General features: G+C 46.4%; 1 protein-coding gene across 9 annotated transcripts in view; it reads right to left on the bottom strand.

Annotated features, from left to right (window-relative positions):
• The window catches only part of ARHGAP20 (Rho GTPase activating protein 20), a 232,599-nt gene that overhangs the window by 88,113 nt on the left and 118,326 nt on the right, over positions 1-26,160 (bottom strand). Inside the window, exons 1-2 of one of the 9 annotated variants that reach the window (XM_045018135.1) lie at positions 14,629-14,765; positions 12,025-12,135 (exon numbers count right to left, since the gene is read on the bottom strand). The exons of 5 other annotated variants lie outside the window; for them this stretch is intronic. Coding sequence is in view for 1 of the 4 variants with exons in the window: in XM_045018097.1 (XP_044874032.1) it covers positions 9,384-9,482 (99 nt within the window). In the remaining 3 variants the exon portion in view is untranslated. Of the gene's footprint in view, positions 1-5,646; positions 5,733-9,383; positions 9,625-12,024; positions 12,136-14,628; positions 14,766-26,160 lie in introns of those variants that run through there. 3 more of the 9 variants (XM_045018144.1, XM_045018097.1, XM_045018154.1) reach the window with 3 other exon arrangements.

Raw genomic sequence — 26,160 nt, 5'->3', positions numbered from 1 at the left:
TTAAAGTGTTATTTATCACTGCAAAGAAACTGTACGAACAATGCCAGATCCTCACCTGGTATAAACTAGCATAGCTCCATAGATTTCAACTGAGTTATGCTAATTTATAGGTTCCGGCCCAAATTGTTTAACAAATTAGGTCTTGTAATCTTATTGATGGAAAGATGAGCAGTAAAACTGCCAGCCTTTACTCTATCAACCTAGTCATCTGCTCCAGAGAAGTCTATTCCTAAATGCCAGCATTAAACTAATTTTGGCTAGTAGTTTAAGTAGACAGTCACTTTATATTGTGTTGCTCAATTATGGCATTAATCTCCATTCTGTGAAAAAGCTAATGTACAACAGTTCTTGAGTGGAGTTTTTTTTTTTTTTTTAAACCTAACTGAAAATATAGCACTTTCTTATGATTTCTGCGTAGTATTTCATTATATTAGGCCTGGAAAGAGATCAGCAGAGCATTTGTTAAGTAGAGAACACACAAAATAATTCATTGCACATGTGATTTCTTTTGTGGGGGGAAATAATTAAGCACTGTACCACTTACATCTGGTATCTTATTTTTATACGCATCTAGAGAGGCAAAATAGGTGTCATTCTTTTCCAGGTTAGTGCAATGAACCGACATCCTTTTTCAGCTACTTGATAGCTCTACCATTCTAATTTATGTAGTATTTTTACATATCACCCTCCAGTCTCACGTAATGCTGATACTATTAAACTATTTAAGGCCCTGATCCTCAGCTTGTTCTACATAGACAGACCCCAGCCCACAACGTGCAACTAAGTTTTGATTTACTTCTTTTGTGATCATCCCAGCACAATGTTTTTTGTCATGCTCAAATAATCTAAGATCACTCAATACCATATTTAGATTAGTACATGAACCTTGTTGTTTACTAAAGAAATCAAAGATCTGGTCCAGCTCCCATTTAAATCAATGAAAGTTACAGCAGAATCAAGTTCACAGAATGTATGTGTGTTCACAGTCTGAATATTGCTGATGTATCCCGGCAACATACAATGCAAGAATGTCAGATATTTTTTGAACAGTAAGACACTTGCTTTTTGAGGAGAGGATGGGAATAGAAGGGCTTGCAAGCTTGATAATGAAATATGGAACCTTTGGGCTCTAAGCCAATGGTTTGAATCCAGAATTAAAAACAATACCATCTGAGGATGATTCAGTGATCTATGTGAAATGGACGAAGTTCTCAATCTATTCCTAGTTGATAGGTGACCACAACACAAACACCACCTCTGTAAAAGGCAGACACCCTTATTGGCTCACTCACTAGAATCAAAAGGATTGTACGTGTCTGGAAACTGAACTAACTTCTCCATCCCTAAATGTGGGTGAGGACTGAAGCACAGTGCCTAGCTACTGCAACCTTCACCCACACTATCGCTGCTATACCCGTTCTGCAAGCAGAGGATTTTGCTCTTTTGGGTGGTAAATCTGGACCCTTCAACAGGGTGACCAGATGCCCTGATTTTATAGGGACAGTCTCACTATTTGGGGCTCTCTCTTATATAAGCTCCTATTACCCCCCACCCCCATCCTGATTTTTCACTCCTGCTGTCTGGTCACCCTACCCTCCAACTTTTATTGAAAAGAAGCCTGCTTTAATCAAAACTCACACTATAAAATCTTTAAGTCAATAAGAACGGTTAATGATTTCATCTGTACAAACTCTGCCCTCTTGATGTTTGAAGTAACAAAAAAAAAATATCTGGGCATACACGCCTTATGGTTTAATTATGTCACACTTAATTCATGTTTACAGACTTTTAAGGAAGCCTGTACCAAGGTTTCCAAATAATTGTTTTTAGTAAAACTAAAAAAAAAAAAGCCCAAAATGTTCCTCACTGTCAAATAGTTTATCTTTCAAGATCTACTTGTGCATCCGCACTTTGAGTACATTTCACAGCTAGATTGCACAGGTATCACTAGGCCAGAGGTTCTCAAACTTCATTGCACTGCAACCCCCTTCCAACAACAAAAATTACTACACAACCTCAGGAAGTGGGACTGAGCTCGCCTGAGCCCTTCCGCCCCTGGTAGGGATGGGAGAAATGGGGCAAAGCCAAAACCCAAGGGCTTCAGCCCCAGGCAGTGGGCCTGTAACCTGAGCCCCGCTGCCCAGGGCTGAAGCAGTTGGGCTTGGGCTTCAGCTTTGGCCCTGGGCAGTGGGGCTCAGGCTGTGGTCCCAGGCCCCAGCAAGTGTAAGTCAGCCCTGGTGACCCCATTAAAATGGGGTCCCAACCCATAGTTTGAGAAACACTGCACTAGGCTATTTATAGCTTAGTAGGTAATAAGCCCTTTATGTTGTTTATTTCTGTTTTCTGCATGCCTTAATTTAATATTTTTCAAAGTCATACAGTACACATTGAATATAAATAAATTAAACCTTGAGAAATTCACTATTTCTTCAGTAGGACAACAGGGCTGTTTATAAAATTTTCTACCCCATTCTTGACCCCTTTTAATCAGAATGATTCTGATTGCTTCGTGAGTTCTGCTGTGATTAGGCTTAGCCTGTAGCGATTGCGTGTTTGTGTGCTCCATAAATTTACAGAATGTAAAATGTCCTTCTCAGGGCTCATCTACCATAAAGGTAGATCAAGTGAATATTTAGCAAACTACTGAGTTACTGTTTACACTGGCAACATACTTTTACTTATTTACTTACAAGTACTTTCCTCAAAATAATGTCCATTTAAGAGGGCTAACTAAAGAAAAAACAATTACAGAGGCATGAGAAGAAAGAGACATTAACACAAGAGGATGATCGGGGTGGCAGAGTGTACAGTAAGAGACAGACTAAAAGGAAAGTTGGGGTAGGAAAACAGAAGATCAGCAAGAGAAATTATGAACAAGGAAAGATGTGCTGTCAGCAGTCATACTACTACACTAGAACAAAAACTCTTATGGCTTTAATTTAAATCTGGCAGGGAGATCTCACCTATTATGTTGTTTCAAATGTTGGTGGGAAGGAGGAATACTAACAAAAGAACTGGGCAAGGGGTTGTAGGGAAAACGAATGCTAAATCTGCAAGTCCTATTGCCAGCAATGCTTCAACACTTCCTCGCTATCCCCCCCTTCTACTTTATTCCAGTTATTCTGCTACCAGGCAAGTGCATGCATATACAAACACAGCAAGAGGAGAATTAGCACTTGGTACAGTTGTGTCTGTGCTCCTGTAGTGCAGGGCTTTCCCAGTGACAGTTTAAAACTGACAAACCTCATATAGTTCTCGTCTATGTCAAGTGGCTACTGGGGAAGTATTGATGCGGCAGAAATCCCATTTGGGGAACTAACAAAATGCAGGCGGGTGGGAAAGCTGTGAATCCCATCATCTTACATTCATCTTAAAGCCTAGTTTCTTCCCACCATTTGAAAGAATATAGGGAGCTCTCTCACACACCCAAACTTCAATTTAATCTCTGGCAGGATTTTCTGGAAGGCCGGAAGGGTCTCAGGAGTTACGATAGGCATCCGCTAAGCATGTGTCTCATGTCACCTTCCTCAGGTGTTTGATATGTTTGCTCACTGTGCTGAGTGCATTCACTTCCCTGATGTACTGACATAGATGGAGCAGGTCACAGCTAGATTCCAAGGTATCTCTGCCTTTCGTTACATGTCAGGCTACAGAAAGTAAATATGCAACTATCCTGTCTCCAGGTGAAGAAGAGGAGACAAAGGAGTCATAAGTACTACCAGAGCATAATGAGAGCTTACCTGTGAATACAGATTGTACACAGGAATCTGCTAGACACATGCATGAGAAGCAGACAAAGGATTCTAATAGCCTTAAACTAATATAAAAAAGGAAATTTGGGTTCAGGCTGCCTCTGCTTCCTTAACTCATTCCCCTTGTACCTAGATACTGCAAGCAACTCAGAATCAAAACAAGATGTGACACATGCAATTCCTAGGTACTGGGGACTACAGTTTTTACTGAGGACTGCTACTACCTTGGAGTGAAAAAACAAGGCCAGGAAACTCAGGAACTGGGACATCATTTTATTCTCCAGACATATAACGTTCTACTTTTCCCATGGATGGCCACCCTCAAAAAAGAATAATTAATCCTGGACCCTTGACAAAAGCAACATTGCTGGGCACTGAGGTACAGTACTACGTTATCATAAATCAATACATGCCATATAACTGGCTCATTCCTAAGCAGCAAGTGCATTAATGATTTAGTTAATCTTAACTACATGCTATTTTCAGTCCTCATTTGACTTAAAATTGCTCATATCACCTTAAACATATGCAGTAATTTTCCATTACAGGGATAACAGTGTATTGTGAGAAGTGTCCCTAGGCAGCCAAGATTCCAGTTATCATTAGCTGTAATATTATTATAGTACCACCCAAAGGCCCCAAAATCTGACCCTCTTGTGCTAGGCATGACACAATTTTATGGGAAGATATAAACCGTGCCCCAAAGAGCGTACACTCCAAAAATAAATAAATGAATATAAGGGCATGGGAAAGGGATACAACATACAAGCAATGTAATCAGGGTGTTGGCAGGTATATAGAGAAAACAACAAAATGTATTTGCCTATTTTTACAGGGGGATGAAGAGGCAGAGAAAGGGGGAGGTTATACTTGCCCCTGCTTATTCTAATATTGCTCCCTAGTTTTTTAACTATATCCACCAAGTACAAGTTTCTGCATCACCTGAATTCTTCCTTCCTTAGCACAGTAAGCAACAGTCATACATGTGATCACAACAATTGCATCAATTTAACTATATTGGTTTTGAAACAAATATCCTCAAACCAGCACAAAAACCATGTGTAGACTAGCCCCCAAAAGTCAGGTCCTCAGCTGGTGTAAATTGGCATAGCTCCTCTGATGTCAATGGCACTATACCAATTTACACCAGCTTAGAAACTGGTTTAGGATTTTTTCACAAGCATAACAATAATACTTTGCACTTCTATATCAAATGCAGAAGTGCAAAGTATTTCAAATGTCTCAAACACAGATTGACGGTGCCTCACAAAGTCTCCGATGTAGGTAACTACTTATATCCATTATTCATCTAGAGAAGATAAGGCATGCAGAACTTTTGCTATTTGCTCAAAGTCACACACTAGTAGATGGTAAAGCTGGGTGCAAAACATAGGCAGCTTCCACCTTCCAACCCTGTGGTTCAACAGAGATCACACACTCCTATTTGCTTTGACAACTACATGCAAACTAATAACTTAAGATAAAACAGAGTTCTGAGAAACACAGAAGAGCGTAACTATTTCTGCTAAGTAAACTTAATTCAAACTCTGAGTAAAATACAGTCATGATAAGAAGAACGAGTAATTTAGTAGCTACTAATAGTCTCTCTTTTATTTCGAGAGGGTTCATGTCAGGAGGTTAAAGCCATTTTAACATCTTTAATCTTAAATATCATATTTGCATTAATCTCTCTCAATTTGCATCAGCAATGTTTTGATCTCTGAGATTGTCACCAGTCTCTATACTGATCTATTACCAACTTGCTCTCCCATATAATTTCATATGTAACCAGCACACAAGGGAGTTTATCTCCCACTGTAACAAGAAGGATTCCATCCATTCTTCTGTTATATGCACACTGTAACATAATTACCATAGGTATATAGGTACTTACAGAGTATCCATCACTGTAGTATCTAAGCAGTAACGATGCCTCATTTGAGATTCCATTCCATGCAAAACTAGGGGCAGGCCTTGACCTCTGTTGAACTAGTATAGAAAGATCATAGGCAGCCTCCTCACTCATGAAGCAGCAGGACAGGTTTCCAGTGCAGTACTTAAAGAGCACTAAGGACGTGGACCTATAAAAGTCACCACACCATCAACTCAAAGGCCAATATATGCAGAGTCAAGAGTGTGACCAACCTTACCCCCACCTAGCATGCAACATGCCATCTGCAGTATTTACAAGCCAGAGGCACAAGCTGCTTCTTTTCAAACATACATATCCCACTTTGGGTACGTCCAGACTACCCGCCCTATTGGCGGGTAGCGATCGATTTATCGGGGATCAATATGTCACGTCTCATCTAGACACGATATATTGATCCCCGAACGCGCTCCCCATCGACTCCGGAACTCCACTGGAGCGAGCGGCGGTAGCGGAGTCGATGGGGGAGCCGCAGACATTGATCCCGCGCCATGAGGACCTGAGGTAAATCGATCTAAGATACTTTGACTTCAGCTACGCTATTCACGTAGCTGAAGTTGCGTATCTTAGATCGACACCCCCCCTCCCAGTGTAGACCAGCCCTTTGTGTGCCTCCACTAGATGGAAACCTGACATGGCTGTCAGGATCTGTAGGAAGTAGGAATGCTAACCAGCATCCTTGCCCCCTCTCAACACTGGCTAGAGGCTGAGCAGAATTTGGGCGGCAAAGTTCCTTAGCCTGTAACCTCCTTGGAGCAAGGGCTGTCCTTGAGTGTTTGGAAAGGGTCACCATTAATAACAATGCACTCTTTATTACTTTATATTATTTACATCCAAAATTCTGCATTACACATAGGAGGCTGTAGTAAAATACTTTGAATCTCACAGCATTTGAAGCTTCCTATCATTCTATTGTTCTTGTTCCCCCTTCATTTCAGAGGGCATTTCAGCTTTCACAGGTTGCAAGGTATAATATGCACAGAGATTACACTCAGAAAATGGGGAAGGAACAACAGAAAAAAACCTACCCTCAGAGGCCACATTTTAGATCATAGTATTTAGAGATGGAAAGTGTCTATTAGATCAACAGCCCAAACAGCCAGGACTGGATATAGTTCCAGTTTAAGGGGATGTAGTAGATATCCCATAATGGTATGTGTCAGATATTTCACTGGTACTACATTTCATTGTAGCCAAAAATATTCTAGGTGATTGTTTTATCTATAAAAACAACAAGGAGTCCGGTGGCACCTTAAAGACTAACAGATTTATTTGGGCATAAGCTTTTGTGGGTAAAAAATCCACTTCGTCAGATGCATGGAGTGAAAGTTACAGACGCAGGCATTGTTACGCTGACACATGAAGAGAAGGGAGTTTGGTTCTCCACTTGTGAGGTAACTCCCTTCTCTTCATGTGTCAGCATAATGATGTCTGCATCTGTAACTTTCACTCCATGCATCTGATGAAGTGAGTTTTTTACCCACAAAAGCTTATGCCCAAATAAATCTGTTAGTCTTTAAGGTGCCACCGGACTCCTTGTTTTTGTGGATACAGACTAACACAGCTACCCCCTGATACTTGTTTTATCTATACATTTTCACTTGCTTCGCCACTGAACTGGGTCAGAGCAGTGGCTGGTTACAGTACTGCAGCATGCACTTTCAGTCTGGTTGCATTCATTGTCAGACAGACAGAAAATACAAACACTTTTTTATTGCCCCTACAATTGAGATGTAACATACAAGCTTTCTGGCCATAAGGATTGTTTCTTCAGGTGGAGCAGCATTATGGAGAGACTAAGATTTGTAGCTGCCCTGCAGCTCTGTACTGCTCTTGTGGCCAATAAAGTTCCATGCCTAAGCACAAGATTGAATACAAGCGTGTACTTTAGCAAAGAGGTTTCACTCCCCTCCTAACCTGATATAATTAGAGCTGGAAAGATTTATGAAGGGCATTCCCAACCCAGCCAAGCATTATAATTCCAAGAACCAATCTGGCAGTACTGTGTGTAATTCTCTAAGGAAAAGGTATTTGTTTGCATGAATTTAATGACATTTTAATGCAAACTCTGTAAGCAAGAAGAGATTCCTATCCAAACTCCCTGCATCTGATGAAGTGGGTTTTAGCCCACCAAAGCTTATGCCCAAATAAATGTGTTAGTCTCTAAGGTGCCACAAGGACTCCTCCTTGTTTTTGCTGATACAGACTAACACGGCTACCACGCTGAAACCTGGGTTCTCTCAGTGAGCTTCAAATGGAAAAATAATGCATAATATGATGAGCTAAAATGAAAAAGGAGATCCTATTTTACATTGTGGTGAGAATATGGCAGAGACAATTTAACTGGCTGTATATTACAACAGAAACTTGACATCCAACATAATCAAGCAAGGAAACAAACAAACTCTAGCTGTAAAAAGAGATTTTGGAGATGGCTTTGGATATCGAGCCACGTCCGATTTTCCTATAACTGATGGAACACTATTAGCGCTTATTTTCTTCCTAGGACACCCCTTTCTTGTTTCTTTCAATTTAAAAGCGCGTGGGGCAACGTCCAGAGTCCTCCCCCGCTGGCCCCGGCCAGACAACGCGCAGACAAGGAGCAAAGTAATTACAGAACAAGGAGCTATTTCAAGTCAATCCGGCGTCGATCTAATAAGTAACAATCACCGTCAACCGCGTCTCGCTCAATCACCACCTAACATATACGGACATCTCTGGTTTGTGCCACTATCACTCACGATCATGTCAACAGCTCCTTTGAAACAAACCCCGTGGCTTTTCCCTTAGACACCGCATGGATCATTATGGCAAATTACTAGAGAAAACAGCTAACGGCAATCATCTCTGTCGCAGGCAGACACAGCACTGGGAAACGACCCGTGCCGAGGGTGACAAATGCCCCTGGATTCAAACAAGCAGTGTCAGCCGCTTGCCCTCAGTAACACATTCTGGGGGCGCAGCGTGTGGCAGGTTGGATTTCGTGGGTCTTCTTGGCGATTACTTTAAATAAATGGCTCGTTCAGCCGGGGACAGAGCGGATCCGGCAAACCACAGCCTTACACCGCGCTGCACCGCGCCAACCCGAGGGGGAGTCCGGGGACATCCTGCAAAGTCAGGGCCAGGGCCGGGGCCGGGGCTGCCATGGGAGAGGGAGGGGCGTTAACGCTATGGGGCGCGGGGCGCATCGTCTCCGAATAGGGGCACAGGATAAGGGACGGGGAAGCGGGGCTTCCTCCTCCGCACTGATGCCCGGGAATTGGGGGGGGGGGGGGGAAATGAGGGCTCTCTCGCTCCCTGCCCGCTCGGGAGTTTCAAGATTATGGGGGTATCCTCGGGGCTCTCCGCTCCCCGGGTGCATCTGGGGGGGATGCGGGGCTCGGGGCTCTCCGCTACCCGGGTGCATTGCGGGGGGGGGGCTTGAGGGGCTCGGGGCTCTCCGCTCCCCGGGTGCATCTGGGGGGGATGCGGGGCTCGGGGCTCTCCGCTCCCCGGGTGCATTGCGGGGGGGGGGGGGGCTTGAGGGGCTCGGGGCTCTACCCGGGTGCATTGCGGGGGGGGGCTTGAGGGGCTCGGGGCTCTACCCGGGTGCATTGCGGGGGGGGGCTTGAGGGGCTCTACCCGGGTGCATTGCGGGGGGGGGCTTGAGGGGCTCTACCCGGGTGCATTGCGGGGGGGGGGCTTGAGGGGCTCTCTCTCACCTTCTTGCTCTCGGAGGCTGCGGAGGCTCTGGACTCCCCGCTCACAGAGGACGAGCGCCCCTGCCCGACGTGATCCTGTTGCGGGGACATCGCTTCCATCAAGCTCCTTTCCCCGAGCGGCCCGAACTCCCGCTGAGGTCACAGGCTCATCCCTCCGGCGGCGGCGGCGGGCACTGAGGACCCCGCGCGGCGCTGCACCATAGACAGTGAGGCTGCGAGCGAGCAGGACCAGAGCGCGTCGGACACTCGCTCCGTTAGCCCCGCCCCCAGCAGACCAGCGTCGCTGCCCCGCCCACTCAGCCAGATGGCTCCGCCCACACACCGCTCGGGAGCGCGTTCCCTGTCCTCCCACGCGGAGGGCCGCGGCTTGGCTGCGGTTACTGCGCATGCTCAGCGCGCCGGCTGCTCGGTGGCAGGCCGCGGGGGGGCAGTGGAGCTGCAGCGGCAGGTGTCCCCGCCGCAGGGCTCGCGCTGCCAGGACACGCACGCGCCGGGCCCTGCGCGTTCCCTGGGGGCCGAGCCGCGCATTACAGCGCCTGCCTGTGTGAACGGGCGCGACTCCGTGCGCGGGGGAGGCCGAATTTGACGCTGTAGCTCTAGAGTCACGAATCAGAGCGAGGCAGTTAGTGACTTAAGGTGCTGCCGCCCCGCGGGCACACGACATCTGCAGCCAAGCCTCGTGCCCCGCTCACTCGAGCGCCCTCCGCAAAGGGGTCAGATTTCACGCAAGCCCCATTCAGCTGTCAGTATTTTCGAAGCATTTTTTTTCTCCTAAGGTTGAATACCAAGATGTTGCTTTCTGTTTATAAATAGCCCACTGCTGTGCTCTAGCCTGCACCGCTTGCGCAGATGGAACACAGGCTGGTTTACAAAGCAAATGCTTCTGCTTTTAAATACATTGTTCAGGCCACAAGCTCCCCTTTCCATCTAACCAAGAGGCAATAACCCGAAAGATCTGCAGACTTGGGGTGCAGTTAGGAAAATCAGGGCCAGAATCCCTGGCTCAGGAGTCAGGTACACGCTGCCTGTCTAACCACACGCCAATTGGTTCCCCCTGCCTGCAATATTGGCAGCACAGCTGGCTCAGTCCCATCTGTAGCTCCCAGCAACGCTCATGTGTCCCCGTCCAACCTAGGCGATCACATTTCGTAAAAAGGGAAGCAGCATAAATTACAATTAGAGAAGGGAACATTGTACAGAGCATGTTTGTTCCCCAGCACTTCTTTCCAGGGGGAGGATGTGAACCTGTCCTATGTGGAGCTTATGCAATATGCTGTTGACACAGAAGGGCTCTTGATGGCTAGATAATGGGGTGAAGTGGGCACACCTCATAGCCACCTTTCCCTGTTCTATATTCCCAAATTCTAGCCCTATTTATACACAATGATCTGTTTTTTGCACTCCTTCACATACTACAGCGAAGAGGCACCTAAGTTCTTTGGTAAGCAGAAGTGGCTATTTAGTGGCATTTTGTTTGAATGTGTAAAAATTAGTGTAAATGTGTAACACTACTTTGGAATCAATTGCTTCCACCATGCTTTTAACTACTTCTGGTATGTCACCTACTGCATCTATTTTATTATATGCTACATGATTCAAAATGCTCAAACCCCATACTGCTTCCTTTTATAACTTACCTTCTCACTGGACACTAGCTGTAAATTAACTCTTCTACATTCAAAGTTATGTGTAAAATTATTTGAGCTAGGGGCTATCATTTACTATGTTTTTACTACCCCATCCACAAAGGGGCCCCAACCTGGTTAAAGCCTCTAGGCACTACCACACTCATCTTAAATAATAGTAATAAATCATTTTGGCCAAGTTTTGACATGTGACAATTGATACATTTTCTGGGATCATTTGCTGTGGAATAATGTCTCCCATTATCCAGTGGGACCCCTGCTATCTGTATTTTTTCTAGGACACCCAGAGCTGACATTGAAAAGGTCATGAGGCAGGGAGCTGAGGAACTGAAGTGGAAGGGTAAGAGTACAGGTACTTTTGCAGAGATTTATCTTGAGCCCTAGCTGAATGCTGGCACCCAAATGCACACAAAGAGTAGACTCTGCTTTTTGTACACATTTGTAGCTGAAAACTCTTGCAACATCATAAGAATTCTACTACAGAACTCAATGTGTCCATTACTACTATTCAGAAAGTCAGTTTTCCATTAATTTCAAATGGAGGATGAGTAGCTAAGGTTCCTAAATGGCTCTGAAAAAAATCTAAACAACTACACTAGTTCCTAGAGTAGCATACTTTGTGTGTTGCCTATGTGTGCTCAGGACTTCTCCCACCTCAGTCCTCATTTCTGCAAGTCAGTGGAATCACACAAGTATAAAAATGGTGTAAGAGTAATTAATTTATTAATGGGCAAGATATGGTATAAATACTTCTCTCATTCTCACAGAGACGCTGTATTTGCACATTTTCTGCTATTAACCCTTCCTTCCTGTCCTAAGTCATCAACAAGTCTTTTAGGTCATGGACAACTGGACAGGGCTAACTTTGATGCCATCTAATAATACTTATTAGGTGACTGGAGGGGTTGCTTTTGGATGATGTGGTGCATGCCTTCCCAATCCCTGCAAGATCCATCACTGCCTCCGCCAGCCCCCGGAGAGAGAATTGTACATACCGGTACATTCACTGCAGAGTTTTGTGTACATTAGAATCTCACGAGTTAAGATGTTTCCTGTTCATTGAAGTCTTACAGAGGAGCTGAAGTGATGCATTCTTGGTATCAGCACTAATTTGCAAACAGATGGCCATATTCAAAAACTCAAGTCAGTACACAATTTAAATTTTTAAAGTTTGATAAAAATAAAATCCTGCGTCATCAAAAATAAGCTGAGTATGAACCAACTATATACCAAAACAGGTGGCAAGCTGTGACTGCTGCTTGCAATGCAAAAGTTGCTTATTTCACTGTTTCCTCACCCACCCCCTGCTCCCTCTTTGCTCACATCTGTTTGTTTCATCTGCCTGCTGCATCTTGTCATAACCAAGACCCCAGTCCTGCAAAAACTTCCAGACAGTGGCAGATTAGCCACTGGGCCAATGGGGTCCGTGCCAAGGGCCCCGGCCCGAAAAATGGGCACCCCCATGCTCCGCCCTGCTCCGCCTGGTGCTCCTGCCAGGGAGTGGGGTCTGGGCGCAGGGGCTTGCCCTGCTCCGCCCGCCTGGCACTCTTGTGCCCCAACCCCGCTCCCCAGCAGGAGCGCCGGGAAGGTGGAGTGCAGCAAACCTCCACGTCCCAACCCCATTTCCCCGGCAGGAGCATGGGGAGGAGTAAGGGGAGGGAGGACTGCAGGGAGAAGGGGTGGGGAGGGCCCCCCCATACACACACTTGCTCTGACCCAGGGCCCCACAAAAGTTTAATCTGCCTCTGCTTCCAGACATGTTTATCTTTAAGCACATGGCTTAAAAGTAAGCACATCTGTATGTCTTTTTAGGCTTTGGGCCCAAGACTGTAACCTCTTTGGGGCAAGAACTGTCTCCTGAAGAGCTACAGTACCCAGTACAATGGAATTCTGATCCTTGAGTGAGGTCTCAAGGCATGATTGTAATATACATACTAAAAAAGGGCAATTTTTTTGTATTAGGAAGCTGTATAAAATGTCTGCTCAAAATCTAGAATATTTTTAGTAATTTTGGCAGGCTATTCCCAAGAAACGTATGCAAATGATGATATTCTTGGTGATGTTTTGGAAATTAGGCTTATTTATTTTGCAAAGGAAATGTTACATAAACTTTCCTAAATGCCCACACATGCTTAGTTGTGTTCCTTTCTCTAGTACTGTAGCCACATTTCCTGCAATATTTATTGAATGTTTATTGACCTTTTCACATAGTAACTAAAATAAATAGATTAAAAAAAACTGCTGCATGATAGTCTGAAAGTCAGAGACATGCTCCTCTGTGGATGCTGTGAATATAAAAAGTTCTATTTCAGTTCTGCTATTTCCCTTATGCTGACTTTCATACACCTTTTGTTAACCTTGGATTATTTTCCTGCACTGCCAGAAAAGCAAAGAGAATGTTTTGTGCTGAAGATGTATAGCTGTAAGTGACTCAGAGGAAACAACAGTTTATAAACCATGCTTCTCTTGAACTACAGCACAAATAGTACTGTAGCCAAGTGATAGAATGGACACATAGTGCACATACAGTAACACCCACAATGTACAGCCATCCTGAGGTGCAGTGCCTCTAAAAAGACCTTCTGCATTAGAATTGGCAGCTAGAAGGTTCCACATCTTAGAGCTCTTAATCTCAAAGCATATAAACAAACAAACAAGCCAACTGAGAATGGCTAAAAATGGAAAACAGGAAAAATAGATTTTCCCAATGGAGAGTTCAGGGCTTTACGGTCAAATTTTTTTAAGGCTGCGCACGGTTTTTTTTAAATTTGGATTCTTTAAGGAAGCCAGGGGCTCAGCACTAAAGCCATCCAAATTACATAATCAATGTCTGGGCTGTATTTGACAAGTGGTGTTTTTGCATGTAGATTTCAAATATCAGCTTGGGGATTCCTGTTTTGCATATATAATTGTTCCAAATTTTCCTCCAACTATTCAATTATGCAAAATATCACAAATATAAACTAAGAACATACTCCAGTCCTGCCCTGCAAAAATGTAACAGGCTCACAAGAGAACATAAATATTAACAGAGGAGAATTTTTGTTGCTTTGGCAACAATGACTGTTTGGGGGCCAGAAAAGCATGGATATTGTAAGAGAAAAGAAATCATGTTTGTGAATAAAACACAGGAGAATTAGTTCAAGCAAATCCATCTACATGGAAATATGACCCCTGTAAATCTGCCATGTCCGTGAAACCCATGGTGAACTAAATACAAACTTTTTTTTTTTAAACCCAAGCTTTCCATCCATTTGAGCACTAGTGGAGGTTCCTTTCCAAGGAAAGGAGTGCATCCAGTGTACATAAATTACAGTTTGGAAGTTAGGGAGTTGTGTTGATTTACAAGAATAAACTCAACATACATGATTCTACTAAATCTACACCAAAATATGTTTTCCTGCATACTAACTTAACAAAGATCACAAAAGCCTCAGGTCAACGAAGTCATACTGTGGGTCAAATATAAGAGCTTGAAAACCTAGAGGCAATCGTAGATCTGGTGCAAGAGCTTTCATTCACTTCCTAACAATCTAATACCGTTCATACATTCTAGTGGCTAAATTCAGGACCAAGTCCCAGGCAGACCTGAACCACACCTGGCACAGCTGAAGATGCAGGGGTTGCTGGCAACTGTGGCTTTATGACATCTTTATGCCCTCCCCTGATCCTGGAGTTGTCTGGCTGCTAGCCTGGTCCCCCACATACATTCAGCTGCAACCCCTGAGGCTTCTCTAATGAGCAGTTGTGGTTGCTGGGGTGATTGTTGTGTATTTGGTTGTCATGGGTTTTGTTACTATGGCAACTGAGTTAGACTATTAAGGGATAGCTCAGCCGGTTTCAACCGGCTGAGTGAGCTCTCTGTTTCTGTAAATAAAATGGAGGTTTTGGTTAGCTGTCTGCTCTCTGGCCTCAAGTGATTGCTTCCTACACCGGCTGCCCCTAGGACATAACAGTGATCACTAGGGCAAGGGCTGACTTGGACATGTCGCTGTCTCCTGGACATTCCCCTTTTTGCTGGGATCTGAGAGGGAGTGAGATGGGAGCTACAACAGCAGCCGTTCACCACCAGAAGACTCTTGCACAAAGGGAATCTGCCACTGCTGAGTTCCACAGAGTTTACTGCTGCTTTGTGCCAGCAGGCCAGAATGAAGTGAGCATCATAGAGCTGAGTCTGGACTGTGATATGTGTGGGAGCCACCTCGTTGCTAGGCCCAGTACTTATTCTTTAGTTTTTATGGTAGTTGGCAGTTATAAATGGTTTGGTATGCAAGCCATTGCTGGTGGGGACCATGAACCCTACTGGTTCAGTCTAGAGGGGTTGCACTGGCTGGTTTGCATGGAGGCTCAGGTTCATAGCAAACATGAGCATTTATGATAAACCATACTCCCTCTACCCCAGGCCATTTCTCCTTTGTCAAAAGCAAAGGGTTGACTTATAGCTTGTATGTATGCTGGATGCACGTGCTGTTTAAGCCCTCTGCATTTTCCAGGGGTACTGAGCGTCACTCACCCTCTTGTCTGTACCACTTCTGAATTGTAGAAGATTTTATGAAATTGCAGTGTTGCCAACTCTCATGATTTTGTCATAGGTCTAAGGAAAACAATAATCATCATGAAAGCCCCAGCTCCTGGGGTCAAATGGCTATGCAATGATTTCAGCCTTCATTCTTAAAGAAAAAGTAAGTTTCTAGCCCTCCTGGCTGTGGAGAAAGCTTCAACATGTGACCCCAGGGCACACTAAAGGCTCAAAAAGCAGAAGACAAATAAACACCAGATTTATTACTTTTACATAATCTCATGGATTTTTGGTGAGCCTGACTCATGATTTTTGAACATTTAGGGTTGGCAATATTGAAATTGTATCATGAAATTACTGTGTTCTGGAATGCCAGGGTGTGCCATGTTGCTGCCAGGCCAGAGACAATGGGTGAGTGAGCAGCACTCTATCCAAAGAGAAACACTATGGGATAATGGGTATGCTCTAGCTAGAAGACACTTCCTCCTCTTGTCTGACGGGAGGGGGGCTTGGAAGTAATAGAAAAAGCTACCAGGAGGAGAAGAAAAGAAGCAGGTTACGCCAGCAGGAGTCTATAAAGGGACTCACAGGGTGGAACCAGAGAGAGTATAGGCATGGACGCAAAAAATAAAATAGTGGGTGCTCAACACCCACCAGCAGCACCACTGATCAGCGCCTCCTCCACCCCGAGCGCCTCCCGCCTGCCAGTGATCAACAGCATGCAGGAGGTGCGGGCGAGGGGGGGGAAACCGGGGGCAGGGGATGTGCTCGGGGAACGGGGCAGAACAGGGTGGGAAAAGGCGAGTGGAGCAGGGGCTGGAAGAGGCAGGGCAGGGGTGAGGGCTGGTGGGAGCAAGGGTCGAGCACCCCCTGGCAAATCACAAAGTTGGCACCTCTGGGGAAGGAGAGCCATTTTGCACCAGAGTAAGAGGAATGAGGCTGCTGCAGGGGCACGGTAAGGAAGGGGACAGAGGACCCTGCCTGCGTGAACACTGATGACATCCCAAGGACTCCCAAAGGAAGGGTGAGGTAGTGAGGGACACGTAGGATGTTTGATTGGTTTGTATGCTCGGTACTCTTCTGTACTTTACATAATAAAGTAAACTTTATTCTCTTATTTATTCTTCAGCCTCTATCAGTCCATTTCCTTACTATTAATTTCCTTCATAATTACCATCATAATTCTTCAGAGGCATCCAGAATTCAAATTCTGACAAACAGATCCCTGGTTTCCTAGTGAAAGAACAAAACCCTTTCATATCTTGGGAGTTGGAGTAGCAGGAGAATCTGAAAACAAAGGCTGAAGGAACTGGATATGTTTAGTTTGGGAAAGAGGAGATTAAGGTGGGGGACATGATAACGGTCTTCAAATACTTGAAAGGCTGCCATAAAAAAAGATGGAGAAAAATGGCTCTCTTACCTCAGAGAGTAGGACATGAGGCAGTGGGTTCAAACTACATCACAGAAGATTTAGATTAAATCTCAGGAAAAACTTCCTTAACTGTAAGAACAATAGGGCAATGGAACAGACAGCCTAGGGAGGTTGGGGGAGGTTTTCGAAAGGAGGCTGGATCACTATCTGTTTTGCATGGGTTAGACCAGGGGTTGGCAACCTTTCAGAAGTGGTGTGCCGAGTTTTCATTTATTCACTCTAATTTAATGTTTTGCATGCCAGTAATACATTTTAACATTTTTAGAAGGTCTCTGTCTATAAGTCTATAATATAGAATTAAACTATTGTATGTAAAGTAAATACATTTTTAAAAAATATTTAAGAAGCTTCATTTAAAATTAAATTAAAATGCAGAGTCCCCCAGACCGGTATCCAGGACCCGGGCAGTGTGAGTGCCACTGAAAAAAAATCAGCTCGCGTTCCGCCTTTGGCACACGTACCATAGGTTGCCTACCCCTGGGTTAGGCACAACAAATCCAGCATATTGACAGGGGATTAGACTAGATGACCCTTGCAGTCCCTTCTAACCCTATGGTTGGTTCTATGATTCTATAAAGATAATAGATTGGGCAACGTGTGTTTGTTGACTGCTTCACAACTGCTGCATACTCTCTAGCGAGTTAAACGTGTGAAGCTGCTGGTTTACACTTTGGGTAGAGGTCTGGGAGAGGGATACGTTCAAGTACTGGGGAGTCTGAAGGGTCAGTGCTGTGCCCAGAGGGGCTAAGCGTCTGGACAGTGGGTTCCAACACTCAGAGGCTGGTTCCAGACAGAAGGCCCTTGCCCTGAAAATGTGCCTATAGACCCCAAGAGTGGAGCAGTGGCTGGACTTCATTCAGGCTCCAGGGGCTTGAAACCCACTGGGGATCCAGAGCACAGGGGCTTGGATTCCACCCACAGCAGTGCTGGTGGTTGCCCAGAAAAGGGTGCTTGCCATGATTTGTGACCCAACTCACCCCTTAATGCTTATCAGAGGCCACCAGAAAGAATCACCACTTTCCTCTACCTTTTGCAGGTCTGCAGGAAGGTCAAACTCATTCTCCAAACAAAATACAGGCAGTAGGAGCCAGGAAACAGCCCCAGTCCCATTGCAATGACTCAAACTGACATGGGGCACTGAGCACCTCAATCATTAACTCAGGGTAGCTATGGCACACCTACAGTTCCCTAGCTGCCACACACAACAGATTATGGAATGTCCTTCCCAGCACACAGTTGCTAGTGAGCCTGGAAGGTTTGTCAGACTGCTGCATTAGACCTCAAGTATGCACCCTGCTCCAGGATTCTGTGTTACCACAGGCGTTCCAGCTTTCTGACCTCCAGATCCAGGTTTCCTTCCCCTCATTTCCCCCCTCTCTCTCCTTGCTCTAAACCTCCCCTCCTCCTCCAGACATACCTCTCCCAGCTCCTTTTCTATTGGACCAGGTGTCCATTTCACCCACCCTTAGCTCTCTTTTTGATACCACCTACTCCTCTTCCCCCGTAGAGGCAGGCTCGGCAGAATTCAATTTAAAAAAAAATGTTAACATATCACTGATGTTTATTTTTAAGCTTTTTCATTTTTATCAATTTTAATTTTCACTGTTTGCCTGAAATTATGGGTTAAGCATTTTAAATTTTTTAAATCTATTTAAATTTTTACAGTTGCAGGAAATTATGGGGAGGTCAGACAATAATTATTCAATTACAGTAGGTGTTGAGATACAAAAAGTTATAACAGCCTTATAACGGTTAAAATACAAATTGTCAATATCATGTCAAAATACAGAAAGTAAAAAAACCTTTAAAATCCAACTCTAAAGTTCTCAAGCCGCCTTTTCTTACTTTACCTATCCATATATTCCAATTATTATTGATTGAAATATTTCTCATTGGTTTGTGTGCGTCTACAGTGAATCTGACGTTTACTGACATTTACTGACAAAAATCTAATCCTTCCAAGACTACCTACAGGCTATGCCTGCCTCAAGAACCTGCTGACATCCTCCACTGGCTTCTATTATTAGCCTTCTCTGACTGCTTCCTCTGAAACACCCCCCTCACTAATGAATCTTAGCATAACTTTGGCCCTGAGCTCACAAGCAGTTTAATCAAATGAGTAACTTTAGTGCATGCGCAACGTGCCTCAGGTAGCACATGACCAGGATTCATCACTGAATTTGGTCAGCTGGTTTGATCATTAGCTTCCCTGGCCTGGACCGAGTACTGACAGGGAGCACTACATGAACACTGATCCACGCCCCCCAGGAGTAACCGTGTAAAGTTAAGCACATGTTTAAGAGTTTGCAGGATCAGGGCCTTTATTTGGAATCCTTGTCCCACCTTGCTCCATGCAATCTGCTCCCTAGATATCTTTTGATAGCTGCACTCCTGGATTCTTTTTCTAAAGGGATCAGTTCGTTGCAAATTTCATTTGTTCTGCCACATAAAGTGGACCCTAAGTACACAGTAGAGCACCCCTCTTGGAAAGTTTAATTAATGCTTAGCTACTGCACAAGCTATCTGTGTCATGGGGAGCACTCATCTCTCATGAGCACCCTGTCTCAGTGCATGAGCCTGCACTCACTCAGTTTGTGGTGGGTCTTCGGTGACTCAACCCTCCTGCCGAGTCACACACAGGCTGTCTGCGTGATAAAAGCAAAGCAAACCCCTTCCAGGGTATAAGTCCAACAGTGGGCCTATTTCAGCACCCTCAGTTAGGTCTTTCGATCTGCAGCCTTATCCAGGGGGCTCACTCTTCAATCAGTCCAGCAGGGCCTATCACAGTACCCTGGCCTAAACCGTTTCTCAGCACCTTCTGGTCTTCCTCAAATTATCCCTGTTCTTTAAGCCATCCCAGCCCTGGTGTGGGGCCACATTCCTCAGGGCTCCCTCCCTGGAGGCTCTTTGGGCCTCTTGGCCTTTTTGGCCTCAGCTCTTCAGTAAAGAGTTCAGTTCCCCTTCTGGGGTGTTTAGGGTTGCCAACTTTCTAATTGCAGAAAACCAACCACCCTTGCCTGCCCCTTCTCCAAAGCCCCACCCCTCACTTATTCCATCCCCCCTCCCTCCATCACTCGCTTCCCCCCCCCCACCCTTGCTCACTTCCACCTGGCTGGGCAGGGGGTTAGGGTGCAGGGGAGGAGGGCTCCAGCTGGGGATGAGAGGTTTGGGGTGCAGAAGGGGTCTCCAGGCTGGGGCCAAGGGGTTCAGAGAGCAGGAGGGGGAGCAGGGTTGGGGTAAGGGGGTCAGGGTGTGGGCTCCAGGAGGCACTGACCTCAGGTGGCTTCCAGGAAGCAGCAGCATGTCCCTCTGCTCCTAGGCCGAGAGATGGCTAGGGGCTCCACACGCTGCCCCCTCCTGCAGGTGCTGCCCCTGCAGCGCCCATTGGCCATGGTTCCTGGCCAATGGGAGCTGCAGAGCCAGTGCTCAGGGGGGTGCCTGCGGGTGGGGGCAGTGATGGATGTCTGGCAACCCTAGGGTGCAAAGTCCAGGCCACTTTCCCAGTGACAAGGACCCAGGGCCACCCTCTACGCCTGGTCCCAACTCAGGGACCCCAAAGATAGCAGCCATCCACTATGTCCCTTTAAATACACTGTATTGCTGCAACAATTCCCTAGGCCACTTCCCTGTGGGCTACAGCACATTCTTCACCATTAACTCATGGCCTTGTCCTGGTGGAGTCCCAGCAGCCAGTCCAGAGCATCATCCACTCTTCTCCACCGCTAGCAGCTCTTCTTATAGTAGCCTGCTGGGCACTGATTGGCTGCTTCCTACACAGCCACTTTAGGCAGCTTGGAGGACCTCTCTACTGCCCTTTTCTGGGGCAGGGTGTGGCAGGGCCACAAGGCCTCCAGCAGGGGGCCTAAGGGCTTTGTCCACCCCTTCACAATCTGCAAACCTCTGATTAAAAATCCCCCAAATACTGGAACATGTTTAAATGTGGGGCAGTTACATTTGTTCAGCTAAGATGAATGTGGGGATCTTCCAACCAACGTTTCAAACCAAGGCAATCTTATCATTTTGTGCTATTCGGTTCATAACTTCATAGTATCAGATGGGGAAAGTGAGAGCACTGGGAAGTGTCAGATACTTAACTCCATTTTACAGCTATGTTTTTTCCATTTGAGCCATGCGCTATGGAGAGTGCTTGGACCTTGATTAAATTTAGGCTAGGGGTTCTGATTCAGGTTTTGCACACCCATACATAGGCTGGCACAATCTGGCCCTCAATGAGAATGACTCCTGTAATGAACATACAGATTGTGATGCTGTATGAAATTAAGTGAAATACATACAAAGCGAAGTTTGCCTGCATAAGGACATTGTCGACACACAAAAGTTGAACCATGTCAACTAGAATTGTTTTCTAAATCAATGTAGTTAAAACAATTGTTGTGTATAGACAAGGCCTGAGTAATGACCTCAGGATTTGGCCCAGTATCAACGCACACGCAGACTGTATGGAAATTTACACTTTGCTTCTAATTCTTATACATCACTACTATTGCTCATAATGAAAGGCTTAAGAATGATTATTGTTGGCCTGCTGTGGGTTGATGATTTCAGTAGGTTTCCTGCGGTTTGTACTGAGACATGAGCATTGTTTTCGTCAGACATACATCATTACACAGGTGATCACTTCTATTTAGCTAACTGGAAAATAAACATAAAAAAAGAAATGCTTTCAAGAAGCATAATCTTTTCTCATCAATCCATGGGAAATATACACTTCTACCCATGGCTTTGCTTTCCCAGGGCCTGATGAAGAGACTGATTCCCAAAAGCTTCCTGTTTTTACTCTTATTTTTAGTTAGTTCAAATGTAGAGATCACATGCAATGTCATGTTGTTCTTTGGTTTGTACTTTATGCTAAAATCAGCATACATTGATTATAACTAAGTACATCTAAACTCCAAGTAAAAACAATTGCATAAAAGATATAGATTTCCTAACACTGAATCAGTGTATCACAGAAATCAATGTGGAGAGCCTTTTTAATGTGGCCTTGAACAATTTACATGATACAGTGAGTGAATTAACACACAGAGTAATGCAGGCTACTGGGAGCAGCTTAAGACAATTATTGATATCCCAAGAATAAAGCAATTTAAATAGCTTCACAAAGTCATTTGCACACAAAACAGCACAGAAGCCTATTCAGACTTACCATATTTCATTATCTTGGCCAAACTCTACTCTACTAACTGCATGAAGTCAATGGGAGTTGTGTGCATGTACCTAAGGACAGAATTCAGGCCCAAGAGATGGCACATGCACCAGTCTGAACAGTTGAGGCATCACAACCACCGGGGCCTTCTCAACTGTGACACTTTCCAAGAAAAAATTTCATTTTGTCAAAAGCCCAATTTTCTGTCAAAATAGTTTTGATTATTTTTTTTCAACTAGCCTAGGCCATACTATATAAAGTGTCACTGACAAGGGTTTAGTGAATTCCATATTAGTTACACTGTGCAAACCCATTCAAGCATGGTGTGAAGACAGGGTAACCAACTTTCTAATTCCACATCCGAACACTCTAGCCCCGCCCCTTCCCCGAGGCCATGCCCCTTCCCCACCTCTTCCCTGAGGCCTTGCCCCTCGCTCACTACATTCCCCCTCCCTTGGTGGCTCGCTCTCCCCCATTCTCACTCACTTTCAGTGGGCTGGGGCAAGGGATTGGGCTGCGGGCTCCATCTGGGTGTGTAGGCTCTCTCCCAGGCCCAGTGAGGAGATGCAGCAGGGTCCCCTCTGCCCTAACCAGGCCAGGGGCTATGCGGGGAAGGAGCAGTGGCACCATCGTGTTCTCATTGCTCAGAGGAGGGGAGGGTGCAGAGCTGCACTGAGCTGCTGGGCTCTTTAGCTCCTTCCTTCCCCCGTCCTCCTGTGAGAGCAGCTTCAGCTTGCCCAGGGGAGGAGGACCGGGAGACCAAACTGTTCTTGTAGCAGCTCTGATTGGTTGCTCAGCCCCAGGGGGCGGGCAAATGGGTTAGGCAGCCACCCAGAGGGATCAAATTCACCAGCAAGTTGGAACTTCTCTGATCATTGCAAGACTGGCTCCGGCACCAGCCAAAATCATGTCACAAGTGAAAAAAAATTGAGATAGTTGGCACAGCTGTTGAGCCGGTCCTGAAATGTTGCACCCAGCCACAAGGGGGCACGCCAGCTGGTGATGCACTTGTCTACAGTGCATTATGGACGAGACTGGTATTTTCCTATTTTCAGTTGTATATAACTTCCCAGATTTTAACTGTTTGTTCTGAAATCTCCCATGATGGTTGTCTGTATCAGGCAGAATTTTTCTGGAACTTTTCAGATCAAATGGTTCAGCCATGTTCAAGACTGAGGTGAGTGAAAAAGATGTCCGTTAGCTCACGTTAAAAATTCTGCTGACCTGTTCTTTGAGAAGCTCTAGTGCCTCTTTGCTTTGGAGCACGGACTCAAAATGTGGCATGGTGTAGGTAGTCTTGTTATCAGGGATGTGACGTTTGCTGCCCCTGTGAAAATCTATCCAAATTTGACCAGTTTATGGCCTTTTGAAAATTGCAGGATGCACATGCTCAGTAGAGACTTACTAAAAGTTTGCAACTGGATTCCCCAAAGATTCCATCTGCACTGGGCATGCTCCAGCCTGGGGCTGAATAGCAAGGGCAGCTCCAGGCCCCAGCACGCCATGCGCGTGCTTGGGGTGGCAAGCCGCGGGGGGCGCTCTGCCGGTGCCGCGAGGGTGGCAGGCAGGCTGCCCTCGGCGGCTTGTCTGCAGAGGGTCCGCTGGTCCTGCGGCTTCGGCAGGACCAGCAGACCATCTGCAGGCAAGCCGCGGAAGGCAGCCTGCCTGCCGTGCTTGTGGCGGCAAAATTCCTAGAGCCGCCCCTGCTGAATAGGACTTTCCCTACAATTGCTGCTGCGGGTGGGCCAGGGCCAAGGCCAAGCCCCATAACTGAGAGCAGGGAGACTATTTCCCCGGCTTTCAATGGTCCCCCTGCAGAGTGTGGAGGAAGAAGATGCCTGACTCAAATGTAGAGAGGAGGACCAGACACATGGAAGGGTTGGTGGATGAGTGAAATAGATAGGAACAAAAAGCCAGGGGAGGAGACGGGGACTGGAAGGGGGAGACTGGACAAGCTGGGCAAGGAGACTGGAACTGGTATCTAAGGGAGGGTAATAAGAGCGGGGCTTGGATTCAGTGGGGTGCAGGGAGATTGAGCTCAGATGAAGTGCCTGGGAAAGAGTCTGGGAGCAGTTTGACAAGGAGACTAGGAACCAGCAGGGAAGGGGAAAGGAACACAGATTTGACAAGGAGACAGATTGCAGGGGACAATTGGGACTGGCCAGACAAAGAGATTGGGACAAGGAGCTAAGAGAGGGAGAGAGAGTGAACTTGGACATGAAGACTGGGTAGGGAAACTGGAACAGAATTGGTGGGTATACAGGGCCGGTGCAAGGATGTTTTGCGCCCTAGGCGAAACTTCCACCTTGCACCCTTCCCCCCCGCGGCAGCTCCCCTCCTCTGCCCTGAGGCGCCCCCCTTGTGGCAGCTCCCCACGCCCACCCTCCGCCCTGAGGCACCCCCCCACCCCAGCTCACCCCTGCTCCGCGCACCCCGAGCACGCCGTCGCTGCTTCATTTCTCCCGCCTCCCAGGCTTGTGGCACCTAAGCTGATTGGCACCGCAAGCCTGGGAGGCGGGAGCAGTGAAGCAGCTCACCCCTGCCCCACCTCCTCCCCGAGCACGCCGTCGCTGCTTCACTTCTCCCACCTCCCAGGCTTGCGGCGCCAATCAGCTTAGGCGCCACAAGCCTGGGAGGCGGGAGAAGTGAAGCAGCCACGGCGTGCTCGGGGAGGAGGCGGGGCAGGGGTGAGCTGGGGCGGGGAGTTCCCCTGCATGCCGTTCTCCCCCCCCTTACTTGCTGCAGGCGGCCCTCCCCGTGCTCTCCTGCCCCAGCTCCCTCCGCCTAAATGTCGGCGGCGACTGGGGTGGCTGAAGATCCGTCCGCCATGGTCACTGCCAAAGAAAATGGCGCCCCCCCAAATCCTAGTGCCCTAGGCGACCGCCTAGGTCGCCTAAATGGTTGCATCAGCCCTGTGGGGATAGGCAACATGGGGGGGAGGGGTGACTGGAGGCCAGATGGAAAGAGAAGCCGATCAAACAAGGAGCTGGGAGGGGAAACTGGGGCTGGCTGGGGAAGAAGGCGGCTGGGAATGGGGAGGAGACTGGGAGTCTGGAGTGGAGAGAATGGTACTTGCAAGGAGACTGGGAGTGGAATGAGACGCTTGTGAGGAGGAGACATGGACTGGCTAGGTGAGGAGAATGGAAGTGGGATGTTTTTTCGGTTTGCTTTTTTAAAAAACCTAGAGACTTGCACACAAAACCTACATTAGAAGAAAATTATTAAAGTTTCAAAGTTGAGCACTCAAAAGTGAGGAAATGCCAGAAATAAGCTTGCCTGTAGGCTTGAGAATCCTCCAGTCAGGGAGCAGAAACAGTGCTGTGTGTCTTGAGTGATGACCCACACATTACAAACTGGGGCTGGCCAGAGGCAAATGGAGGGTGCTCATCATTGCCCCCCATCCTCCGAAGTGTTTAGCATCTTGCTGGATCAGACCCATTACAAATAGTGAATACCTGAAGCAATAGACACAATGAGAAGTTTACGAGCAACTCATCAGCTGAAATACATTTATATAACACCAGCTGTCTAGTATTTTTGAATAAAGAAAATGTTTGTACAAATCAAGTTTGTTCATGGATAATTTGTGACTAGAAAATGGGTTAGATTTGTTGTAGAAATTATGCACTGTGAAGAACTGGCCAAGTTCCCTGGGAGCTTCTATTCTTGTCCTCCTGGCATTGCCCTGCACGTGACAACAGCCCAGGGCCTGAGGGTCATGACTCAAATGCAGCTGCTCACTCCAAAGCCTATGGGCTGGTCTACACTAAGGGGAAAAATCGATATAAGATACGCAACTTCAGCTACGTGAATAACGTAGCTGAAGTCGAAGTATTTTATATCGATAACTTACCCGTCCTCACGGCGCGGGATCGATCTCCGGGGCTCTCCATATCGACGCCGCCACCGCCGTTCGCGGTGGTGGAGTTCCGGAATCGATATAAGCGCGTTCGGGGATCGATATATCGCGTCTAGATGAGACGCGATATATCGATCCCTGAAAAATCGATCGC

Source organism: Mauremys mutica, chromosome 1 (genome assembly GCF_020497125.1).
Source record: "Mauremys mutica isolate MM-2020 ecotype Southern chromosome 1, ASM2049712v1, whole genome shotgun sequence".
Lineage (NCBI taxonomy): Eukaryota > Metazoa > Chordata > Testudines > Geoemydidae > Mauremys > Mauremys mutica.
Note: the sequence above shows the minus strand (reverse complement) of the source record. Positions and strands in the feature narration are given on the sequence as shown.